At 49.2% G+C, this 23,040-nt stretch overlaps 1 protein-coding gene across 2 annotated transcripts; it reads left to right on the top strand.

Annotated features, from left to right (window-relative positions):
• Positions 1-8,920: 8,920 nt before the first annotated feature.
• On the top strand, positions 8,921-15,273 carry MYC (MYC proto-oncogene, bHLH transcription factor). 2 transcript variants are annotated; one of them, XM_028736154.2, is made up of 3 exons: positions 8,921-9,234; positions 10,735-11,473; positions 14,070-15,273. In XM_028736154.2, the coding sequence occupies exons 2-3, from the start codon at positions 10,753-10,755 to the stop codon at positions 14,627-14,629; spliced, it is 1,281 nt and encodes a 426-aa protein (XP_028591987.2). In that variant the 5' UTR covers positions 8,921-9,234; positions 10,735-10,752; the 3' UTR covers positions 14,630-15,273. The 2 variants fall into 2 exon arrangements, with proteins under 2 accessions (XP_028591987.2, XP_028591988.2); XM_028736155.2 differs by lacking the exon at positions 8,921-9,234 and adding an exon at positions 10,214-10,511.
• Positions 15,274-23,040: the final 7,767 nt, after the last annotated feature.

The raw sequence follows: 23,040 nt of genomic DNA, 5'->3' as shown, positions 1-23,040 counted from the left end.
ATCTACAAAGTTCCAAACATTTACAAAAGTGCGTCAGGGACTGTTGTACTGATTGGAGAAGCTAGCAAAAGATATCGACATGGTGACTTGACCAAAAAGAAAAAGGACTTTTTTTCATTTGGAAAATATATAGAAGAGACAGAAAAATTCAGCTATGTGCATGCAGAATTGTGTTATAGGATGACACTGATGATGATAATAATAATTTTATTATTTATAACCCACTCATCTGGCTGGGTTGCCCCCCAACCACTCTGGGTGGCACACAACAAAAATTAGTAAAAACACAAACCGACATCAAATGCTAAAAACTTCCCTGATGTCTTTTAAAAATCGCATAGCTGTCTATCTCCTTGACATCTGATGGGAGGGTGTTCCACAGGGCGGGTGCCACTACTGAGAAGGCCCTGTGCCTGGTTCCCTATAACCTCACTTCTCGCAGAGAGGGAACCGCCAGAACACCTTTGGAGCTAGACCCAAGTGTCTGGGATGAACGATGGGGTGGAGACGCTCCTTCCGATATACAGGACCAAGGCTTTAAAGGTCAACACCAACACTTTGAATTGTGCTCGGAAACCATACTGGGAGCCAATGTAAACCCACTCCCAGTCGCATTCTGGATTGGTTGCAGTTTAGACTGCAACAACTTTTGTAACTGGATTTTTATTTCTTGAAATATTGCAACCCTATCTGTACTTTCTGAGTAACCTTAAAAGTTAGCTCCATTTAGAGGATGGGTTGTGTGTGTGTACACATGTATTCCCTGCCCCGCTTCAAGTATTATTCTCCACTTGATCAATTTTGCAAACTGAAAGGCTTTAGCCAAAGCATTTTCCAGAATGGAAACCATTGGGATCCAAAACCAATTAAAGGCCTCTCACTTCTGACCTCCAGCGTAATGAAGGGGTGGTGTTTTGATCAGAGACCAGCTGAGGCATGCGAGTCCAGGGTCCAGGAGAGCAACAGGACTGCCTCAATGAATGTGCTCCAAGTGTGATTCTACCATCTCCCTCTGAATGTGGGAAGAAAAGAACGGAATGATCCCATTCTCTCTGCCAAGAAAACAGATGCTGGAACAGAGCCAAGGAATTTCCTTCCATGGAGATGAAGTAGCTTTGGTCCACCAGTGCTGCCCACACATCAGGTGCGAGCAGAATTAAAGCTTGCAGGATCTGGAAGCCAAGTGGGAAATGGAGGTTGCAAAATGGCGCAGAGCCAATTTTGCAACCCCAACGAGCCATACAATGAAATGATCTCTGTAAATAAGGGCAAATCTACAGCTTAGGACCATTTCAGACCGAGGGGGATTTGGCTGGTGTATTTTTCGCAACATTGACGCAATATTAATTTCAGTTGCTTTCAACTCATACTAATAATCTTGCTGTTTTGTTTTTATTTTTGTAAACAGCTTTGCAGTTTCCTACAACAGTGCGGCATAACAAACAAATAAGTAAACAATGGTGTGTTATTGGTGAGTTTATACTGGACCGTCGACACACCGTTCTGCTTTATTGCTTGTTCTGCAACATTACCCCATTATCGCCATGGTGAATAAGCAAGAAAAAGAAAAATAAGAATAAAAGAGGCTCAATTAAAGGGCAGAGGAAACAGACCACCAAGAGGCAGCAAAATCATCACGGGCCCATCAAACGCCTAGGAAAAGTTAACACAAGGCGCCAAAAGGATGTTAATGACGGTGCCGGGTGGCTGTCACTACTGGTTTTCCCAGTAGTGATGTATGGAAGTGAGAGCTGGGCCATAAAAAAGGCTGATCGCCGAAGAATTGATGCTTTTGAATTATGGTGCTGGAGGAGACTCTTGAGAGTCCCATGGACTGCAAGAAGATCAAACCCCTCCATTCTGAAGGAATCAGCCCTGAGTGCTCACTGGAAGGACAGATCCTGAAGCTGAGGCTCCAATACTTTGGCCACCTCATGAGAAGAGAAGACTCCCTGGAAAAGACCCTGATGTTGGGAAAGATGGAGGGCACAAGGAGAAGGGGACGACAGAGGACGAGATGGTTGTACAGTGTTCTCGAAGCCACCAGCATGAGTTTGACCAAACTGCGGGAGGCAGTGGAAGACAGGAGTGCCTGGCGTGCTCTGGTCCATGGGGTCATGAAGAGTCGGACACGACTAAACAACAACAACAACCGTGCAGCAGGTGGAGATGGACTGAGCTTGGTGGTCCCATCTGCCCAGGCTGCTGGAGCTTGCAAACTTTAGAGTTCCTCAGAGTTTTTCTTAAAAGATGGAAGACATGCATGCTGAGATTTTCCATTTCATATGAGGGCTTCTCTTTGCCCGGCGCTCAGAAGATACTGTATTGGTACTCAATATCTGCCCGATGAACACACCTCTGCTCTGATGAGAGGCAACCAAGCTCAACCAAGAACAAATTGAATTATCAGGGTGACAGCGTCATTTCATTGTGGCTCCTCACAGCTGCCTTTTGTGCTCAAATCCAACATGGCAGGAAATGCCCACCAATCAATTATGCCTGTTTTTCAGAACACAGCAGGCCTAGCCAAGAGGCGACAATGGACTTTGGAGAAGTCCCATTGAACTGCCGCTAAATGGTTCTGAACGTGTTCCAATTGCCCGCAGATTAAATTACGTTGTAAGTCACACACACACACACACACACAAAATGCAAGGGAAATGGATGTATGAAGAACTGCTAGGAATATAAAGCTTTTTTTATCGCAGAAAGCTGAGAAATTACTTTTGACATCCCGGGGGGCGGGGCGAGGTCTGTTTTCACAGTGGCACTGTGTTTGTCTTTGTCGCAGAGATTCGAGTCTCGGAGTTCATTCCCAGGGCAGAAAGTTAGATCTCAAGGACATCAGCTAGCCGACCACACCTGTGGTCTAATGTGCAGGTATGCTAGACTGGCAAATGGGCCTGGGGCAGCTACTGCACAATACATCTGAAGAAGTGTGCATGCACACGAGAGCTCATACCAATAACTAACTTAGCTGATCTCTAAGGTGCTACTTGTTGTTGTTGTTGTTGTTGTTTAGTCATTTAGTCGTGTCTGACTCTTCGTGACCCCATGGACCAGAGCACGCCAGGCACCTCTGTCCTCCACTACCTCCCGCAGTTTGGTCAAACTCATGCTGGTAACCTCAAAAACACTATCCAACCATCTCGTCCTCTGTCGCCCCCTTCTCCTTGTGCCCTCCATCTTTCCCAGCATCAGTGTCTTCTCTGATCCCCTTCATGGATCACTGCCTTGCCGTGGCAAAGGGGCTTGAAGAACTCAGAGAAGCTATGAACTACGCCGAGCAGGGCACACAAGATGAACAGGTCATAGTGGAGAGTTTTGACCAAACATGATCCACCTGGAGGAGGAACCAGCAAGCCACTCCAGTATCCTTGCCAAGAAAACTCCATGGACAAAGACTACAAGGTGCTACTGGAAGGAATTTTAAATTTAATTTAATTTGTTTTGTTTTGTTTCAACCCAATACAGTGGCACCTCGGGATGCGAACGGGATCCGTTCTGGAGCTCCGTTCGCATCCAGAAGCAAACGTAACTAGCAACGGCACGTCTGCGCACGCGTGCGTCGCTTTTCACCGCTTCTGCGCATGACGTCATTTTGAGCATCTGCGCATGCACAAAAACCCGGAAGTAATGCGCTCTGTTACTTCCGGGTTGCCGCGGAGCGCAACTCGAACGCGCTCAACATGAAGGGTTGGGGGCTTCATCAACATCAAGGGTTGGGGACTTAGCCTCTGCTGAGCAGCAGACATGCTGCATCCTAAACTGTCCATCCCTGCACCTGTTGTCATAAGACCCCCCCCCCCCCCGTCCCGGAAGCAAAAGCCATCTCCTGTGCTTCGTCATGAAGCAAATCATATTCAGGGGGAGGGCTAGATTTAGGTTTGATGAGGCCCTAAGCTAGTGAAGGTAATGGGGCCCTTTATATGTCCAGCGGTCCTTTGTCAACAAGTTTTGCTCTAGTTATCTCCCGCATGGACTACTGCAATGCGCTCTACATGGGGCTACCTTTGAACGTGACTCGGAAACTGCAATTAATCCAGAATGTGGAAGCTAGACTGGTGACTGGGAGTGGTCGCCGAGACCATACAACACTGGGCCTGAAAGATCTTCATTGGATCCCAGTACATTTCCGAGCACAATTCAAAGTGTTGGTACTGCCCTTTAAAGCCCCAAACGGTCTTGGCCCAGTATATCTGAAGGAGCATCTCCACCCCCATCTTTCTGCCCAGACACTGAGGTCCAGCGCCAAGGGCCTTCTGGCGGTTCCCTCCCTGCGAGAAGTGAGGTTACAGGGAACCAGGCAGAGGGCCTTCTCGGTAGTGGCGCCTGCCCTGTGGAACACCCTCCCAGCAGATGTCAGGGCAATAAACAACTATTTTACTTTTAAAAGACAACTGAAGGCAGCCCTCTTTAGGGAAGTTTTTAATGTCTGACGCTGTATGGTTTTTAATACAGTGGTACCTCGGGTTAAGTACTTAATTCGTTCCGGAGGTCCGTTCTTAATCTGAAACTGTTCTTAACCTGAAGCACCACTTTAGCTAATGGGGCCTCCTGCTGCTGCCGCGCTGCCAGAGCACAATTTCTGTTCTCATCCTGAAGCAAAGTTCTTAACCCGAGGTAATATTTCTGGGTTAGCGGAGTCCTGTAACCCGAGGTACCACTGTATTCGGTTGGAAGCCGCCCAGAATGGCTGGGGAAACCCAGCCAGATGGGAAGGGTATAAATAATAAATTTTTATTATTTATTATTATATTATTATTATAACAAATTGTCAGTTTTTGTGTTGAATATATGCTATATGGTAATTTATGGACCTAACAGGTATCTAAAGCCATTTGCACATGCAGAATGTAGGCACCCCATATATAGAAATGAGCAAACCAGTGATATCTTAGGGAGCAGGCTAGCAGGTGGGGCCCATTACTTACATCATAGGAGCCTCCACAACACAAAACACTGTTGCCTGTACGTAGGTTTTATTTTATTTGCTTTTCATCTTATATTTTGGAAATGTACATCCAGGTTAGTGGGGCCTAAAGTTATAGCTTGTTTAGCTTATACATAAATCTGGCACTGTTCAGAGGTACAGTGGTACTTCGGGTTAAGAACTTAATTCGTTCTGGAGGTCTGTTCTTAACCTGAAGCACCACTTTAGCTAATGGGGCCTCCCGCTGCAGTTGCTCCACAATTTCTGTTCTCATCCTGAAGCAAAGTTCTTAACCCGAGGTAATATTTCTGGGTTAACGGAGTCTGTAACCTGAAGCGTATGTAACCTGAGGTACCACTGTATACTGCTTTGGAACATGTGGGGTCCCTTGAAATGCACATTTCTCTGTACTAATTCCTGCCTTAATTCTGCCTAATCCCTGAAAAAGACACATAATTTTGTCCTAGTGAAATTAAGGCCAGGAAGCAGTGCGCACACACGAAAGTAGCGCAATAAACCTACTTTTTGCACATCAAGTTGTAGTTAGCGGCGCAGGAGCAAAACCACTAAGAAAAAAATGTTTGGAGCAGCCCCTGTGGCTTTAACAGAAAGGCTGATCACCTGTGAGAAATGTCCCTAGTCATCTGCTGGAAAATGATTGTCAGCTGTTGATCCCTCAAGATCGACAGCTGCTGTTAAGGCACAAGAGCAAGACAGCCCTCTTTTATACGTGGTCAGTTGGCAACTCTCTTCAGGGACAGCAAAATGCAGGCAAAAGAAACTCAAAATGCAAGGAAACTCCCTTTTTAAGCGACTCAAGACAAACTTTTTTAAGCGACTCAAGACAGCTCCTTGTGCGGTTGCAAGCAGTAAAAGAGAGGGTGAGAGCATTCATAAGGAACCTGCTATTTATTACTTAAATAATATTAATAACAGTAATCTGAGTCACGAACTTCCCCAGGAGCCCCGCCCCTCCCTTCAGCCTTTGACTTCTTCGCCACTAGAGGGCGGGATTACTTTACTTTAGCCGGCGGGCTGGCACGGTTTATAGCCGGCTGTGCAGAGAGAGCCAAGTTTGACAATACTTGTGCAAACACGTTTGAGCGTGCAATGTAACAAGTGCTCCTTCCTGCCTCCTTTTAAGGATGTGCATTTCTTCCCAGCCAGCCAGCCAGCCTGCAAAGCCTCTGGGCTGAATGTCCTATGCTTTGCAAAGGAACGGAGGATGCAAGTCATTTACTGTATTAGGGCTGGATCTTTTCTGAAATTTTCTTGCAAGATTCTGGAACAGGGCGGGCCTTTAGATCTGCATTATCGCTGCCTCTGCAGCCCCGCTTGCCCTATGCCCGTTTACTCGGAAGGAAGCCGCGCCAGTTTCAACGGGGCTTGTTTCCAGTTAAACACCGCATGCTTAAACCCTGCTGTCAACTTCTCAAAAGCTCTCCCTTTTGCTAATCTGAATTTTCTCCAGCAGAAAGGGCTTGGCCAGGGGTTGTGGTCCGGCTTCCTTTAACAGCCCTATTCAGCTGAAAGGGTTGAGGAGATAACAGAATTAGAATTGCAAGTCTTTTTTAAGGGAGCATTTGATGCAGTCAGAGTCATTTAACAATGGCGTGTTTACACTTGAAACCCGATTTAATCTAACCCGAGTCGTCGCTTGGGGGCTCTCTCCGGAAAACTAATCTGATCAGGGCCTCGCCTTCATTAGCATGAGACAAATCTTCCAAACCGGATTATTTGCACTTAAATCGGTTACTGGGCCTCAAGCAAATTTAATCATGCCAATGAAGGGACTCGATTGAGTTTAATACACAGTCCTCCACTAAAATGACACTGGACTCTTGCGTATGTTTACTCGGAAGTAAACCCCACAATGCCCAGTTTTTGGAGAGGAGGTGTTGCTGCTAGGTTAGTGCGCAGTTTAAACCGATTTAAAATGTCTGTTTAACAAAAGAATGGTTGCAGCCTGGGCTGTTGGGTTAGTTGAAAGCGTTCCTGAGTGAACAGTAAACGGAGATTTAAAAGAATGTTGTGAACCTGCAACCTGCGCCCCCATCCGCCAAAACGCTTGTGGATCTTTCTTTGTAGCGAGCTGAGAGGTGTGCTTGCTATTTCCCCTGATGAAATAGTGGAGCAATAATCCCCCGAGCTAATTTTTAATCCGAATTCTTTGGGCATCCGAACAACTTTTCAGAGTCTAGATACAAACGGGCCGTGCTCCCCTCCTACCAACTCTTACATACACAGGTAAGCGTTGCTGAACTCAGTAACCTTCACCTCCCACTCCTCGCATCGCCCCAAGTCAGCGCCCGGTAGCGACGCCAGATTCCCGAGTCTCGTGACATCTTCTGTCTTCACTGCCTCCCGGCCCTGCAAACTCTCGTGCTTTTTAAATGCACGCTGAGATCCTCAGTCCTCCTTAAACTAGCGGGCTGCGGTTGTGCGCTGCAAATCCGGCGTTTTTACTCGGGAGTAAAAAAACCCCACCGCACTTGCTTCGCAAACATGCAAAGGAGGTTTAGGATCCTTTCCAAATCTCTCCAGGGAACCCAACCGATTTAAGTGCAAAACGGCTTGCAGGAAAGCGTTCTTCCAAGCACACGCCCCGCCAGAATTTGCAGCAAATTGGGGCGAGGGGCGGCGTTTGCACTGCGAAGGCGTCGCTTCCGAAACGGATCTGCGAAGTCTTTTGGCTTGCACTCCCTAGTCGGAAGTGAGCCCCGTTAAAACTCGACGGGGCTTTACTCCCAGGTAAAGAAGTGTGCAATGGAAAGCATTGCATGTTCGTCAAATTATCCACACAAGTGGCAAACCGCCAGCAGTGAGCTCTCTAGACGGATTATATCCCCCAAATAGCTTTTTTTTTTTTTTTTTTTTTTTGCAGTGCGGAAGAAAGCGGGGCGGATCCTGAACAAAACGCTCCCACACACCCCAAGAAGACAGAGTTTGTGTGCAGGTGTGTGTGTGTGTGTAAACATCAACCAACGGCCGCCGACTAGACGGCACCGCGAGGCCCCGATCCCTTGCACGCCTTACTCGCAAGTAAGCCCCACTGATTCCAAAGGGGTAGCAAGCTTGCGCACCGGCCTTGCAGACGCCGGCTAAGGCGCACGGAAAAGCAAGCCAGCGCTTCTTCTCCGGGGAAGTGCAGGGGTGCGCGCGCAATATACACATATACACAACCCAGCAGCTCTGCAGGGCGCGCAGCTCGCTCGCCACTACACCTCCCGACTTTTACTATGTTTACTTCCGCCGGCCCCGTGCAGCGGGCGCGCGTAACGTAAAGAAAGAGGCGGCCGGGCTGAATTAAACCGGCCCAGCGTCAGCTGCTGCCGTTACCGCCCCTCCTCCCCGCGCCTTTAACGCAGTGCAGAGCGCGAGCGAGCTCTCCAAGCGCTGGCTGCGGGCGCGCCTCTTGCAAAAGAAACCCCCCTTCCTTCTCTCCCCATTGCTTTTTGCCAGCCCGAGACCCCTTCCCCAATCGACCCCCCACTTCTGGCCGCCGGCTTCCGAGCCTTTCCCCGCCGCCACCCCCGGGTGGAGGGAGGGAGCGAGCGGGGAAGGCGGTACCCCCCCTCCCCTCTCCAAGACGCGCGTTTCCTCCTCCTCCTCGTCTCCTCCCAGCTCCTTGTTGCAGCCCGTATGCAAAGCTCGGCTCCACAGTTGGCGGGAAAAAGGAGGCGGAGCGCTTAGCCCTGCAAACCTATAAAAGGCCTGGCGCGCCGGAGTCATCACTACTTTGCTTTCGCAGAGCCGAGGGGAGGGTCCGGCTCGGCTTGGGAAAGGCGCCGCCGCCGCTACTACTACAATCTTACTACTGTTGCCGCCGCTGCCGCCGCCGCCTTTGCGGGGAAGAAATAAATAAATAAATACCCCACCGAAGGCGCGCGCCTGTCCGCCGTCACCCCGCTGCGCGCGCCTCGGCGCGCCCCCCTTACCTATTCCTTCTCTTACATCCCAAGGCGCTGCTCCTTTTTTTTATATAATTAAAGGCTTATTTTTTTGGACTCTTGAAATCCGACGCGCACTACCAAGAACTCTTCGAACCCGGCTTGCTGCATCGCTCCCTGGGATTTACAACCGAGATCTTTGGACGGACTGCTTTTCCTTTTTTTTTTTTTTTTTTTTTGCTTTTTGAGGATTTACAAGGAAAGGGGGGGCCGAGCAGATTGCCGTCCCCCACTTGGCTTTTTTTTCTTTTTAAACCTGCGTTCGTTGGCTCCCCTTTTCTCATAGATATATCCGCAACGTCCCAAATAATCGACCCGCTGTCTTTTTTAGCCGGGACCTGGGAGGAACCGGTAAGTCCGGCCTTTCTTATTATTCTGCCGGGATCTCTCTGGCTTGCTCTTTCTTGGTGCGTGTGTGGATTTTTTTTTTTTTGAGAGGCGGGATATCTGAATTTCGCTTAGGCGAAAGTGATCGGTTGTCTCCAGCGTGTCCGAGTGAAGCAGCCCGGCACGCATTTTATTTATTCCTCTTTCAAAGGAGGCGGGCTCCCAGCGAGCTTTGAGAAGGGGGATTTTGATGAGGAGCTAATTTTGCATTGTTAAGACTGTAGTGGACCTAGATTTCTTGGGGGAAGCGCCTAGATATACCGCTTCCTCTCCTGTTGAAGCTTTGCATTGAAATTGCATTTGCAAGCGGCTGGTAATTTGCTCTTGCGGTTCGCGCGTGGAGAGGTTGGGGTGGGGACCCAGTTTCAGGAAAATTGGGGGGTCTCTCTTAATCCCCCGCCCGCCTGCCCCGGGGTGGAGAGGAGGGGAGGTCCATGTGTTGCGTGGTCCTAAGAGGACTCTTGCAGAAAGCTTGCTTCGAACCCGTTTTGGGAGGAAGGAAAAGGGAGACCTTAAGAGGAAACATTCCTCTTGGCGGACGCAGGATCCTTCGCCAGGGCGCCGCCTGGGTTAATACCCCCGGATATACTCCAGTGGGGCAGGCGGGGGGGAGGTACGACGGTACCTCGGGGCGCTTGTACTCCGAAGGGGCGGGGAGCCGGAGCGCCGCAGGCTCGTGGGGGCGGCAGGAGATGGGAGTGGATCCCAAGTGGATTTTTTTTTTTTTAAGGTGGCGCCGGTTCGAATCCCGGGGACTCTCGGGTTGAGCCGGAGATACTCATTCACAGAGCAAATTTATGCGTGTCTCGTCGGGGGTGGGGGGTACCTGACGGGGCCTCGCTTGGCGTGGGTGACACTAGATACCGGATCCTTCCCCCCCCCCCCCCTGTGTCCGAGGTATAGGCTCGCAATGCATTGTGCGTTCCGGACGGATCTCCCCGCGCATTGCGATTTTCGGTGCGCGCCGACGGTGGGGGCCGCGGGTGGGCGTTTTGCTTCGGAAAGGAGGCGGGAGCCCGGGCTCTAGCGAGCCCGTTCCTCCTCCTTACGTCGAAGGCGGTTTAGCCGACTGGTAGCAGGGAACTCAGTGAAGCCGTCTTATCAGCGTCGGAAGCGGAGGGCGCGTTGCATTGAACCGAGCGGGGAAACCGGGCGAGGGTGTCGCCGTGCGCCCCGGCTCTTCCAGCCGGGATGACCCTCGTTAACTTTGGGGGGCGCTGCCTTCCTGACTTGTCTCTTAGGTAACTCGTACTCCCCGCCCCCCCATTTCCAGGCGTTCTCATGTGCCTCGACGGTTGTGCATGCAGACGCGGGGTAGTTAGTCCGGGTTACTTTACCCCGCTATTTTGTGTGCGTGTGTAGTAGGGTTTTGCGGAGTCCTTCGGAGACGGGCATGCATGGGATCGGGGCCCCCGCAGCAGCCCGCAGCTAACCGGTTCCCCATCTTCTCCCCGCCCCTTTTAGGCACTGTCCCCAGCCACCATGCCTCTGACGGTGCCCAGCTTCAGCCGGGCATACGATTACGACTATGACTCGGTGCAGCCGTACTTCTACTTCGAAGACGAGGAGGAGAACTTCTACCTGACGGGGCACCACCGCGGCTGCGAGTTGCAGCCGCCCGCGCCGTCGGAGGACATCTGGAAGAAGTTCGAGCTGCTTCCCACGCCGCCTCTGTCGCCCAGCCGCCGCTCGAGCTGCTTCCCGTCCAGCGCCGACCAGCTGGAGATGGTGACGGAGCTGCTGGGCAGCGACGTGGTCAACCAGAGCTTCATCTGCGACCCGGGCGACGACGCCTTCGTCAAGTCCATCATCATCCAGGACTGCATGTGGAGCGGAGGCTCCACCGCCGCCAAGCTCCAGCAGGTCGTCTCCGAGAAGCTCGCCTCCTACCAGGCCGCCCGGAGGGACGGCGCGGCCGCGGCGCGCAGCGGCAGCCTCCCGCAGCCTTCCCCGACGGCGCCCGCCGCCGCCGCCTCCTCCTCGGCTTCCTCGTCCGCTGCCTCTTCCGCCGCCGCGTCTCCCAGCAGCGCCTACCTGCAAGACCTGGGCGCCACGGCTGCCGAGTGCATCGACCCGTCCGTCGTCTTTCCGTACCCGCTGAGCGAGAAGCCCCCCAAAGTCGAGGCCGCCTCCCCGGAGCCTAGCCCGGCTCCCTTGCTGGTTCAGGACACACCGCCCACCACAAGCAGCAGCAGCGACTCTGGTGAGTAGCAGCGATACTGCCCCCTCTGGACATCCTTTCTTTTTTTCGAGGGGGGGGAGAGGTTAGTGCATTGACTGCAGTGACCCTAAATATGCAGGTGGGGGGTCCAGAGTTGGAGAGGAGGGCTAAGCAATTTGGGGGTGGGGGGGGGGAGAGCATGGCTAGACACTTGGTTAGGATTAGAAAGGCATGAAACATTGGGTGTTTGCCAGTTTCCAAACGGTTAGGGGAATTGGAAAGGGGGGGGTGAAGCCACTTTCCTTTCATGCAGACTGAAGGTTGCAGCCAGTGCTGGCCCTACTCAGAGTAGACCCATTGAGATGAATGGAGGTGGCTGACTTGGTTCCATTGATTTCATGGGGTCTGCTTTGAGGAGGGACCTAGTTACATTCCACCCTCAGGCTGTTCCCACCCCCCTACCTGCTTACCTGGGAGTAAGCCACATTGCACTGCACTGTGCACTGCAAATCTCCCTGCGAAAGAATTTGATACACTGTCCGGGCCAAAAGTTACCTGTAGGGTTGGTTATCTCCTCCTACAGTCCAATTCTGCAGCCAACCCAGGGCATATGAAGTGGTCACCTGCCTTTTAGCAGGAAAAAAAAAGGTGCAATGCAGTCCTCATTCCAGCCATTCACCATCCCTGGCCCCTCCTATTGGAGGGTTGCGTGTTTGTGAATGAATGTTCCCATTGTGCAGATGGGAACACTGATCCTGAGCGGGGGAATTTATGCTTAAGCCCTAAGACTTGGAAGGATTTGAAACCTAGAGATACGACTGTTAAGTCATAACTGCATCCTATCCAGACTTAATAAACTGTGGAGGAGAGAGGAACAAACTCTTGCTGTGTAAAGTTAGGTTTGGCTGTGATCTTCAGTAGTGACATACATTTTAAAAGGAAAACTCTGTTCAGAGAATAAAAGGCCTTGACTCTCTCCTTTACCTGCTTTGCAAATGTTTTGGTATCGGGGACTTGGGGGGGGGGGCTGGGGAGAACAGCTAACACATTTTTTTTTCTGGGTTTGTTCACACTGGAACTTCTGTTTAACCTTTGAGATAACTTAAATCCTAATGGAATGCGTTGTATTTCTTTTACGCCACGCACTGGCTGATAGGAATATCTTCGTCTTTCCTTCTCCCCTCCCCCCTTCCAATTTAAAAAAATAATAATTTCAAGTTCCTCCCCCTTCTAGCATATGTGTGTGTTCTCATCTCTTTTTCTCCTTCCTTTTAAAAAAAATGCCACGTTAGCAACACACATGGCTGGGCTTCCCAGGAATTGAATTTCCTGGAGAAAGTCGACCAGGGAGGAATGAGGGAAAGGAGGCAGCCTGTGCTGCTTAGATTTCATAATGGGGTCAGGGCAGGTCGTTGGAGCGGGAATTTTAAACCCACGGGCTACCCTGTAATCAAATATATCTCCTACTTGTATTTCCCACGCGGTGGTGGAGAGTAAACTGAGAGTTAGGGAGCGCAGTTCAACAGGTGCAGAGAAATTTCTGGGGTGGAGTAGGAGAAAGTTTTCGAGGTGCTCGGAAGAATCCCAAACTGCGTGTTGTGTAAGCTTTGAAGGGTGCGGCTGCATCACCTTCAATGCTGTCACTCTCCTGCCTTGAGCGCTTGCATCAACCTGTCCCAATTCTCACAGTGCATCTTTTCCCAACGCAAGCAGTCCTGACCTCCTGTAGGTACCAGGCTTGACACGTCATGTGTAAACAGGGGCCGTTGGGGGCATGGCCAGCAGCCGTTTTGGGGTGCTTTGCCAGGAATTCCTGCCTGCCCTAATGGGGATCCTCCTGTTCTTAAGATCTGTTTGTGGGGGCAAGCTAAGGGGGTTTCCTTCCGTGGGCAAAATGCCGAACCAAACGCTCGCCTTCTGTCTCTGGTGAACTGCTGTTCCAGAGTTGTGCAATCCTGCAATTTCAACATAGGGAGATCTGAAAGCCAGGAGACAGTTAACAGTCCTCTGAGGAGTGCAATGCCATCTAAACAACCATCTTTCTTTCGTTGCATAACAAAATTACAGTTCCCAGCAAGAAGGGGAGAATGCAGACTTGCTCCTGAAAGCAGAGCAATATCCCCCCCCCCCCCCGGCTTGGTTTAAAGCAGGGTTTTCCCAGCTGGTTTTGGACTACAACTCCCATCATCCCTAGCTAGCAGGACCAGTGGTCATGGATGATGGGAATTGTAGTCCAAAATCAGCTGGGAGACTCCTGGTTTAAGACGAACTCCCATCAGTCCAAGCCAATATGGCCAGGGATGATGGGAGTTGTAGTTCAGGAACTCTCCAACCTGTGAGTCAGGAATATTGAGCTGGGTGGAGCAAGGTTGTTACCACTGTTCTGGGGATAAGCCATGCAATATTGAGTAGATACTTCTGTTGCCTAAATCAGGGTTTCCCAAACTTGGATCCCCTGCTGTTTTGGGACTACAATTCCCATCATCCCTAGCTAACAGGACCCAGTGGTCATGCATGATGGGAATTGTAGTCCAAAAACAGCTGGAAACCCTGGTTTAACTTTTATAACTGTAAATAGGCTGTTGTTATTTTTAAAAAAACTTACCTTGCTTTTTCTTGTGTTTCTCTTTTCCCCCAGAAGAGGAAGAGGAGCAAGAAGAGGAAGAGGAGGAAGAAATCGATGTGGTTACAGTAGAGAAAAGGCAGCCCGCGTCGAGGAAATCAGAGTCCGGTATGCACAGGAAGCCCCACCACAGTCCCCTGGTCCTCAAGCGGTGTCACGTCCCCATCCACCAGCACAACTATGCTGCCCCTCCGTCCACCCGCGTCGAATACCCGTCCGCCAAGCGGCTAAAGTTGGACAGTGGCCGAGTCCTCAAACAGATCAGCAACAACCGCAAATGCTCGAGTCCGCGCACCTCGGACTCCGAAGAGAACGACAAGAGGAGGACGCACAACGTCTTGGAGCGCCAGCGGCGGAACGAGCTCAAGCTGAGCTTCTTTGCCTTGCGAGACCAGATCCCCGAAGTAGCCAACAACGAAAAGGCCCCGAAAGTCGTCATCCTCAAGAAGGCCACGGAGTACGTCTTATCCATCCAGTCAGACGAGCACAGACTGTTAGCCGAAAAGGAACAGCTGCGGAGGAGGCAGGAGCAGTTGAAAAGCAAACTCCAGCAGCTCAGGAACTCTTGTGTTTGAAAACAAAAACGGAAAAAAGGGGAGACATCGTGTAGATTGGGATGGACATTGATTGGGGGGGGGAAGTATAAGAACTTTTGTGCTTTTTTAAAAAACAAAAACTATGTACTGATGGACTCAACAATGTGTGATAAGCGGAATTGTTGCAATTGCATGCTCGACAACTACACAACCTTGGCCTGCCCTTGGTGCGGGGCTGGCCGGAACCTCAAAACTGCCTCTGAACTGATAAAACTTTGGGCAGGAATCTTCTTCATGCTTCTGGGGGATGAACATTTCCTCTTAACCTTTTTCTTTTTGTATTTAAAGCGTCCCATCCCCCTCCTTCCTTTCTTAAGGTGATTTACAGGTGACGCAGAGTTCGTCACCGCATCTGTAAATATATTTACGCAGCCTAATGACCTGTACATATCTTTATTAAAAAAAAAATCTTTATAGAAAAATTTAAAAGAAAAACCTGCAATGCTTAGTCGGTTGTGGCAACTGAATTTATAATTGTCTTGAACCTTTTCGTGCCATAACATTTCACAGAAACTTTTGGTCGTTTTTATTTAAGTATCTTTTTGTCATTTTTTTTAAAAAAAGAAAGAAAATGATTTTATTTTGTGTTTCTAGATAAATAAAATATTTGCCCTAAATTGTAAGCATCTGTGGCTTGCACGTTTTCCTTGGCCGTTGGATTTCTAAAGGTATAATTCCCAGGAAGTGCTGCAACGAGTGGTTTTTTTAAGCCAGGGTTTCCCAAACTTGGGGCTCCAGCTGTTTTTGGACTACAGTTCCCAACATCCCTGGCCGGCTAAGGATGATGGGAGTTGTAGTCCAAAAACAGCTGGGGATCGAGGTTTGAGAAACTCTGGTTTAAGCAATGGAAGTATCCGCCTAATTTAACCCTGGATAGCTCAGTTGGTTACAGTGTGGACCTGAATAATGCTAAGGTTGCGGGTTCGATTCCTGCATTGCAGGGGCTGAACTAGGTGATTCTCAGGGTCCTTTTCAACTCTACATTTCTATGATTCCATGTGGCTGAAAGCAGTGCTCTAATATTGCATGGCTGAACAGTGGTAATAGCTTCCTTAGAACATGGCTCCAACCAGCTCACTGTTCTCAGCTCACAAGTTGGAGAGCCTTGTGGGCCCCTTCTCCAGATCTTTCTGAACTACAACTCCCATCATCCCTGACCAACGGCCATATTGGCTTGGGTTGGTGGGAGTTGGGATCCTCTGTCTAGATTTCCCATCCCTCGGTTCCACTGCCTGTGTGTCTTTGCAGCATCAGGAAATAAGCCCTTCCCAGTTTTACGTAAACCAGGCGTGTCCAAAGTCCTTTTGTGGGGCCTAATCTGGCCCTCTGGTCAGTAAAATCCCCCCAAAAAGTCAACAACTTTGGTCGGCCCTCATGGCCCTTCACTTCATCAAATGTGGCCCTCTTTGAAAAAAGTTTGGGCACCACTGATGTAAACAATGGTTTCTGCAAGGCCAGGCAGTGTGCGTTCCTGTATTTACACATCATTTGCATGCCATTTCCGGCACACTTCCAATTAAAAAAGATCTATAGCAGGAAGTTATTATCCTGTCTGCTGTTATGCAAACCAGAACCTCTCGCATACAATGTGTGTTCTTTTGCCCTAGTGGACTGGTGTATTTTTTTGCGGGGAGGGCACCAACTGCCAAATGTTCACAGAGAAAAGGGGTTGGCTGCTAAACGACACCGCGACACAGACACACCCAGCTTAGAAAAATGGCACCTGTAGAGGGGAACTTGCAAGACATGATTTTTACCTGACTTGAGACTATGAAAGTGCTATGTGACCGTTGCATCTCTGGCTGAGCCGAGGATGCTGGGAGTTTTAAGCTGGCGCAGGAAATTCCTCACTCAGCCACAGATCCTAATCATCACCATGCATCTTGCTATATGGTGGTTCCCATAAAAATGTATAATATACTCTCTTAATAATAATAAACGGACTTTAAAACAAAGGAGGAGGATTCTGAACTGCAAACTGCAACAGAAAGCGATTGCCAGTTGCTGCTGTGTGTTCTTTTGATTCCAGGAATAATAATAATATTTATATGCCGCCCCCTCTGACTGGGTTACCCCCCAGCCACCCTGGGTGGCTTCCAACAAGTTAAAAGGTGATGGGAGAAACCATTAAACTCTGGCAGAGAAAATGCACTGCATGATGAAGCCCGGGACCCAGGTTCAAATTGTGTACATGGATGTAGAATGTGTGTCTATCCAGCTCTTGCTGAACTCCCAGCCCATGTTGCCAATAGGGATGATGGGAGTTGTAGTCTAGCAACTTATTTAGGAGTAAGCAGTCAGCACTGGGCATGCATACTCAGAAGGGAGTCCCACGAAATGCAGTAGATAGAATCATAGAGTTGGAATAGACCACAAGGGCCATCGAGTCCAACCCCCTGCCAAGCAGGAAACGCCATCAGAGCACTCCTGACATATGGTTGTCAAGCCTCTGCTTAAAGACCTCCAAAGAAGGAGACTCCACCACACTCCTTGGCAGCAAATTCCACTGTCGAACAGCTCTTACTGTCAGATGTTACAGCAAGCGTGCTTAGGATGGGGCTGAAACTCTCCCAGTAAGTCCCTTCTTCATTTCACCCTTTTTGATCTGCTGCAGAGAGGGATCTCTCTTGGTATAATACCGTTTCTACCCGTCTGAAGGAAGGGACACTAGGAATCCCAAATAAATGAACAGTTTGGGAGGACTAACCTGTTCAACTGGTTCAGGTGCCCTGAGTCACCCCAGTAAATCAATTTAATTCTCATGTACTTCAAATGAGAGAATGCTGTTGGCTCTTTTTAGGCGATTGAACTGCATCTATGTATGCTGTGGGGTAAAAAATATACAGTACGAACTGTTTCCATGGCAGTCATTCTACAGAGTTTTGCACGCTTGTTTATTTCTTCAGATGTCTAAACTGCTTAGTCGCAAAGCTCTCCCTAAGTGTAAGTAAAATGGTAGACAAGACAGCTAAAAGACTTATCTAAATGAGTTTTATTATTAAACTATATTCGCTGTTAAAAGTGAATATGGGTTGATAATATGTCTAGGCTCACTGAAATTTTTAAAATAAATAAATCATACATCTAAAGCAATATAGATAAAAGGGGGCCTGTCGTCAAGTGGCAGGGAGTTCCAAAGCACAACTGCTACCACATTAAGAGATCGGCACCTTGCAAATATTTGGACATTCCTCACAACAGCCCTGTGAGGTAGGTTAAGCTAAGAGATAACTGACTCCAGGGTCACCCAGTGAGCTTCATGGCTGAGTGGGGATTTGAACCCTGCTCTCCCAGGTCACAGTCCAACACTTAACCCAGGCTTCCTTGGCCCTCCAGATGTTTTGAGACTACAGTTCCCAGCATCCCTGACCACTGGTCCTGCTAGCTAGGGATCATGGGAGTTGTAGGCCAAAAACATCTGGAGGTCCGAGGTTGAGGAAGCCTGCTCTAACCATTACGCCACACTGCCTCTCATATAGAGAAGGCTCCTACCTGCAGCAATGGAAGCAGAATGTATTCATCTGGTTAATAGCCATTATTTGCTGCTTTATTCTAATCTCCCACCTGAATCAGATCCCCAGCTTTGCTAATATAAAGAAAGGCACCTTTTTTCCCTTTCCATTTGTTCTCTGCTTCAAGGGGGAACTGTGTGTTCTGATAAATGCGCACAGAAAAGGTGGGAACAACCTTAGAGGTGCGGAGATGGTTTATTTATATATACTGCTTTTCAGCCCAAAGGCCTTGAAAGCAGTGAAGAGCGTATTAAAACATAAACAGGCCAGGGGAAGTTGGATAAAATGTCGTGAAACCAACCGAATCAATTGAATGGACAGAAGAATGCTGTTGCCAACTTGGAAATGTCTAAAAACTTGGAGAGCAGTTGCCGGTAAGTGTAGGCAATATTGAGCTGGATGGAGCAAATATCTGACTGCTGTCCCAAGGACCCAGAAAATCCAGAAACCAGAACCGACAATGCAAAAAGAAAAGGGGCCCATCTGCACTATACATTTAAAGCAGTATCATACCGCTTCAAATACTCAGGGCTTCCCCCAAATAATCCTAGGAACTACAGTTTTTTGAGGGTGGCACTGTGGGTTAAACCACAGAGCCTAGGGCTTGCCGATCAGAAGGTCGGCGGTTCAAATCCCCGCGACGGGGTGAGCTCTCGTTGCTCAGTCCCAGCTCCTGCCAACCTAGCAGTTCGAAAGCTCGTCAAAGTGCAAGTAGATAAATAAGTACTGCTCTGGCGGGAAGGTCAACGGCGTTTCTGTGCGCTGCTCTGGTTCGCCAGAAGTGGCTTAGTCATGCTGGCCACATGACCCGGAAGCTGTACGCCGGCTCCCTCAGCCAATAAAGCAAGATGAGCGCCCCAACCCCAGAGTTGGCCACGACTGGACCTAATGGTCAGGAGTCCCTTTACCTTTACCTTAAGAATGGTTAGGAGACACCCCCACACACACACACACACACTAGTTACAATTCTCAAAGGGGTTTAAGTGTCAATTCCTCTCCCTGGGAACTAGGGCTCCCCTAACAACTCCCAGCACCCTTAAGAAACTACCCAGGATTTTTTTGGGGGTGCCATAACTGCTTAAAGCGGCATGGCGCTGCTTCAAATGTTTAGCACAGATAAGATTCAACCTGTTTCATGCGTTAAGATCAGGGGTCAGCAAACTTTTTAAAGCAGGGGGCCAGTCCACTGTCCCTCGGACCTTGTAGGGGGGCCAGACTATATTTTGAATGAAAAAAATATGAACAAATTCCTATGCCCCACAAATAACCCAGAGATGCATTTTAAATAAAAGCACACATTCTACTCATGTAAAAACATGCTGATTGCCGGACTGGATTTAGAAGGCGATTGGGTCGGATCCGGCCCCCGGGCCTTAGTTTGCCTACCCATGCCCTAAACGGCATTGGCCCAGTATACCTGAAGGAGTGTCTCCACCCCCATCATTCTGCCTGGACACTGAGGTCTAGCTCCGGGGGCCTTCTGGAGGTTCCCTCCCTGCGATAAGTGAGGTTACAGGGAACCAGGCAGAGGGCCTTCTCGGTGGTGGTGCCTGCCCTGTGGAATGCCCTCTCATCAGATGTCAAGGAAATAAACAACTATCTGACTTTTAGAAGACATCTGAAGGCAGCCCTGTTTACGGAAGTTTTTAATCTTTGATGTTTTATCATGTTTTTAATTCTGTTCGGAGCCGCCCTGAGTGCCTGGGGAAACCCAGCCAGATGGGTGGGGTATAAATAATAAATTATTATTGTTGTTGTTATTAACACTAATAATATGCGGTAGATCTCACCGCACATTGGATTAGGACAGTAGGAGATCTCATTTCAAAAATACAACCAGCCAGCCATAAAGCTTGGTAGGTAACGCTGGGCCTGTTACAATCTCTCAGTCTCGCCTACCTCTCAGGGTTGTTGTGAGGATTAAATGGAAACTGAGTAGGACTATGGCAAAGGATGGACAGAAGGGAAGAGGGTTAGGCAGAGATGCTATGCTAGCTTCCCAGAAGGTGGGCTGCTGTTGCTCATTGTGGCGAGGAGACGGGAATTGTGGGGTGGTCAGCACAGTGCAAATGCACTGGCAGAGATAATCCTATGCTCCTGCTGGTGCAATCGCACTGCGCCAACCGTCCCGTTGCCCCTTCACAGTTAGCGACTGCTGCCTACCTCCCAAACACTCATTATATGTGCACCCTTGGGGCAGTCCTGGCCAAGAGACATCCATCCCCGGGAACTGAATCGCCAGGAAGATTATTGTGCAGGGATTTGCAATTCTTGCAACTGAATGCTAGAAGGGCAGGCTTCAACTGCTGCAGTTAACCACTGCATTAGTCAGGAAATAAAGAAAAATCATGCATGCAAAGAAGAAGGGACTTGACTTCTAAATGTACAGACAATAAGTGGGACTCAGGTTGCCTTCGGCTTGGGGAAAGTGCAGGAAGGTATTGTATACATACCACGCACAGATATTAGATCTGGTATTCCTTAATTTCCAGATGGGGATGCTGATGTGATGTCACTCCCTGACAATGGGAGGAATTTAGGCTCCAGGCTAAACGTCCTTCCTTTTTTTCTAGAATTGCAAAGATAACCGGAAAACAATTCACAAGGCAGAATGGAGAAGTTGGTGTTGCGAAGGGGCGAAAAGATAAGCAAGGATTCCAGGAGAGGGAAGGGATGTTGAAAAAAGGTAGTCAAAGTAAATCTAGGGCCTGATGCAATTATAAATATATGTGTGCATTCACACACACAGAGAGAGTGAGAGAGAGTGTGAGAGAGAGAGCTTTAAATTTCTCCTGCTCTGAAGGGTAGGACTTGAACCCATGGCTTTAAGTTACAAAGAAGGAGCTCAGAGACCTGGGGCAGCAGCAGTGGCTGCCCAGAGGACTCCCAAGAAGAGGGGAGATGAGAGGAGGCTGAGGGAACACTCCACAAGGGGGGGTGTTCAAAAAAGGGTGAGGGGCTGCCGGCTGCTGGGTGACATAAATGGGCTCTTGAGCCCCACAGGGGTACCACAGAAAGAATGCAAAATTACTACTACTACTACTACTACTACTATTATTATTATTATTATTATTATTATTATTATTATTATTCCCCATTATTATTACACCCCGCCCATCTGGTTGGGTTTCCTCAGCCACCCTGGGTGGCTCCCAACAAAATAATAATAATAATAATAATAATAATAATAATAATAATAATAATAATATTTGTACCCCGCCCATCTGGCTGGGTTTCCGCAGCCACTCTGGGCGGCTTCCAACAAAGATGAAAGATACACAAAAATGTCACATATTAAAAACTTCCCTGAACAGGGCTGCCTTCAGATGTCTTCTGAATGTCAGGTAGTTGTTTATCTCTTTGACATCTGATGGGAGGGCATTCCACAGGGCGGGTGCCACTACCGAGAAGGCCCTCTGCCTGGTTCCCTGTAACTTGGCCTCTCGCAGGGAGGGAACCGCCAGAAGGCCCTCGGAGCTGGACCTCAGTGTCCGGGCAGAACGATGGGGGAGGAGACGCTCCTTCGGATATACTGGACCAAGGCCATTTAGGGCTTTAAAGGTCAGCACCAACACTTTGAATTGTGCTCGGAAACGTACTGGGAGCCAATGTAGGTCTTTCAAGACCGGTGTTATATGGTCTCGGCAGCCGCTCCCAGTCACCAGTCTAGCTGCCGCATTCTGGATTAGTTGTAGTTTCCGGGTCACCTTCAAAGGTAGCCCCACGTAGAGCGCATTGCAGTAGTCCAAGCGGGAGATAACTGGAGCATGCACCACTCTGGCGAGACAGTCTGTGGGCAGATAGGGTCTCAGCCTGCGTACCAGATGGAGCTGGTAAACAGCTGCCCTGGACACAGAATTGACCTGTGCCTCCATGGACAGCTGTGAGTCCAAAATGACTCCCAGGCTGCGCACCTGGTCCTTCAGGGGCACAGTTACCCCATTCAGGACCAGGGAATCCTCCACACCTGCTCGCCTCCTGTCCCCCAAAAACAGTACTTCTTGTCAGGATTCAACCTCAATCTGTTAGCCACCATCCATCCTCCAACCGCTTCCAGACACTCACACAGGACCTTCACCGCCTTCACTGGTTCTGATTTAAAAGAGAGGTAGAGCTGGGTATCATCCGCATACTGATGAACACCCAGCCCAAACCTCCTGATGATCTCTCCCAGTGGCTGCATGTAATAATAATAAAAAGCGATAAAACATCAAACATTAAAAACTTCCCTAAACAGGACTGCCTTCAGATGTCTTCTAAAAGTCAGATAGTTGTTGATTTCCTTGATCTGGTGGGAGGGAGATCCACAGAGCAGGGGCCACTACCGAGAAGGCCCTCTGCCTGGTTCTCTGTAACCTCACTTCTCGCAGGGAGGGAACCACCAGAAGGCCCTCGGAGCTGGACCTCTCTAGCTCACAGAGAGCTCTTGGCCCAGGTGATGGTTGAACGGTGGGTTTTGGAGACGCTCCTTCAGGTATGTAGTTGGTCAAGGGAGCCGTGGACCCAAAAAGGTTGAAAACCTCTGCCCTAGGCAAAGGGACTGGTTTGGCAAGCTTGCTCTCAAGCATTCTACGCTCACAGATACAGGACCCCAAGACACCCCCGCCCCCAAACACATAAAAACTTGTAAAGGAAAGAAGGTGGGAAAGAAGGTAACAAATTATGGGGAAGGGGCACCACAGATTAGTGACAGCACATGGGCTTTGAATATAGAATATTATTAATTTAATAATAGTATATAATAGCCAGCACAGAGTTTGATGTGTGTTATGATAAATTTAATAGCATCTGCTGCTATAAAGAGGGCTAATCGGGGAGGGTGGGCTTGGTGCTGCTCTTCAGAGCCTCAAGAAGAGATCGTTCCCATCACAGAGAGA

The sequence above is a fragment of the Podarcis muralis genome, chromosome 8 (genome assembly GCF_964188315.1).
Source record: "Podarcis muralis chromosome 8, rPodMur119.hap1.1, whole genome shotgun sequence".
Taxonomy (NCBI): domain Eukaryota; kingdom Metazoa; phylum Chordata; class Lepidosauria; order Squamata; family Lacertidae; genus Podarcis; species Podarcis muralis.
Note: the sequence above shows the minus strand (reverse complement) of the source record. Positions and strands in the feature narration are given on the sequence as shown.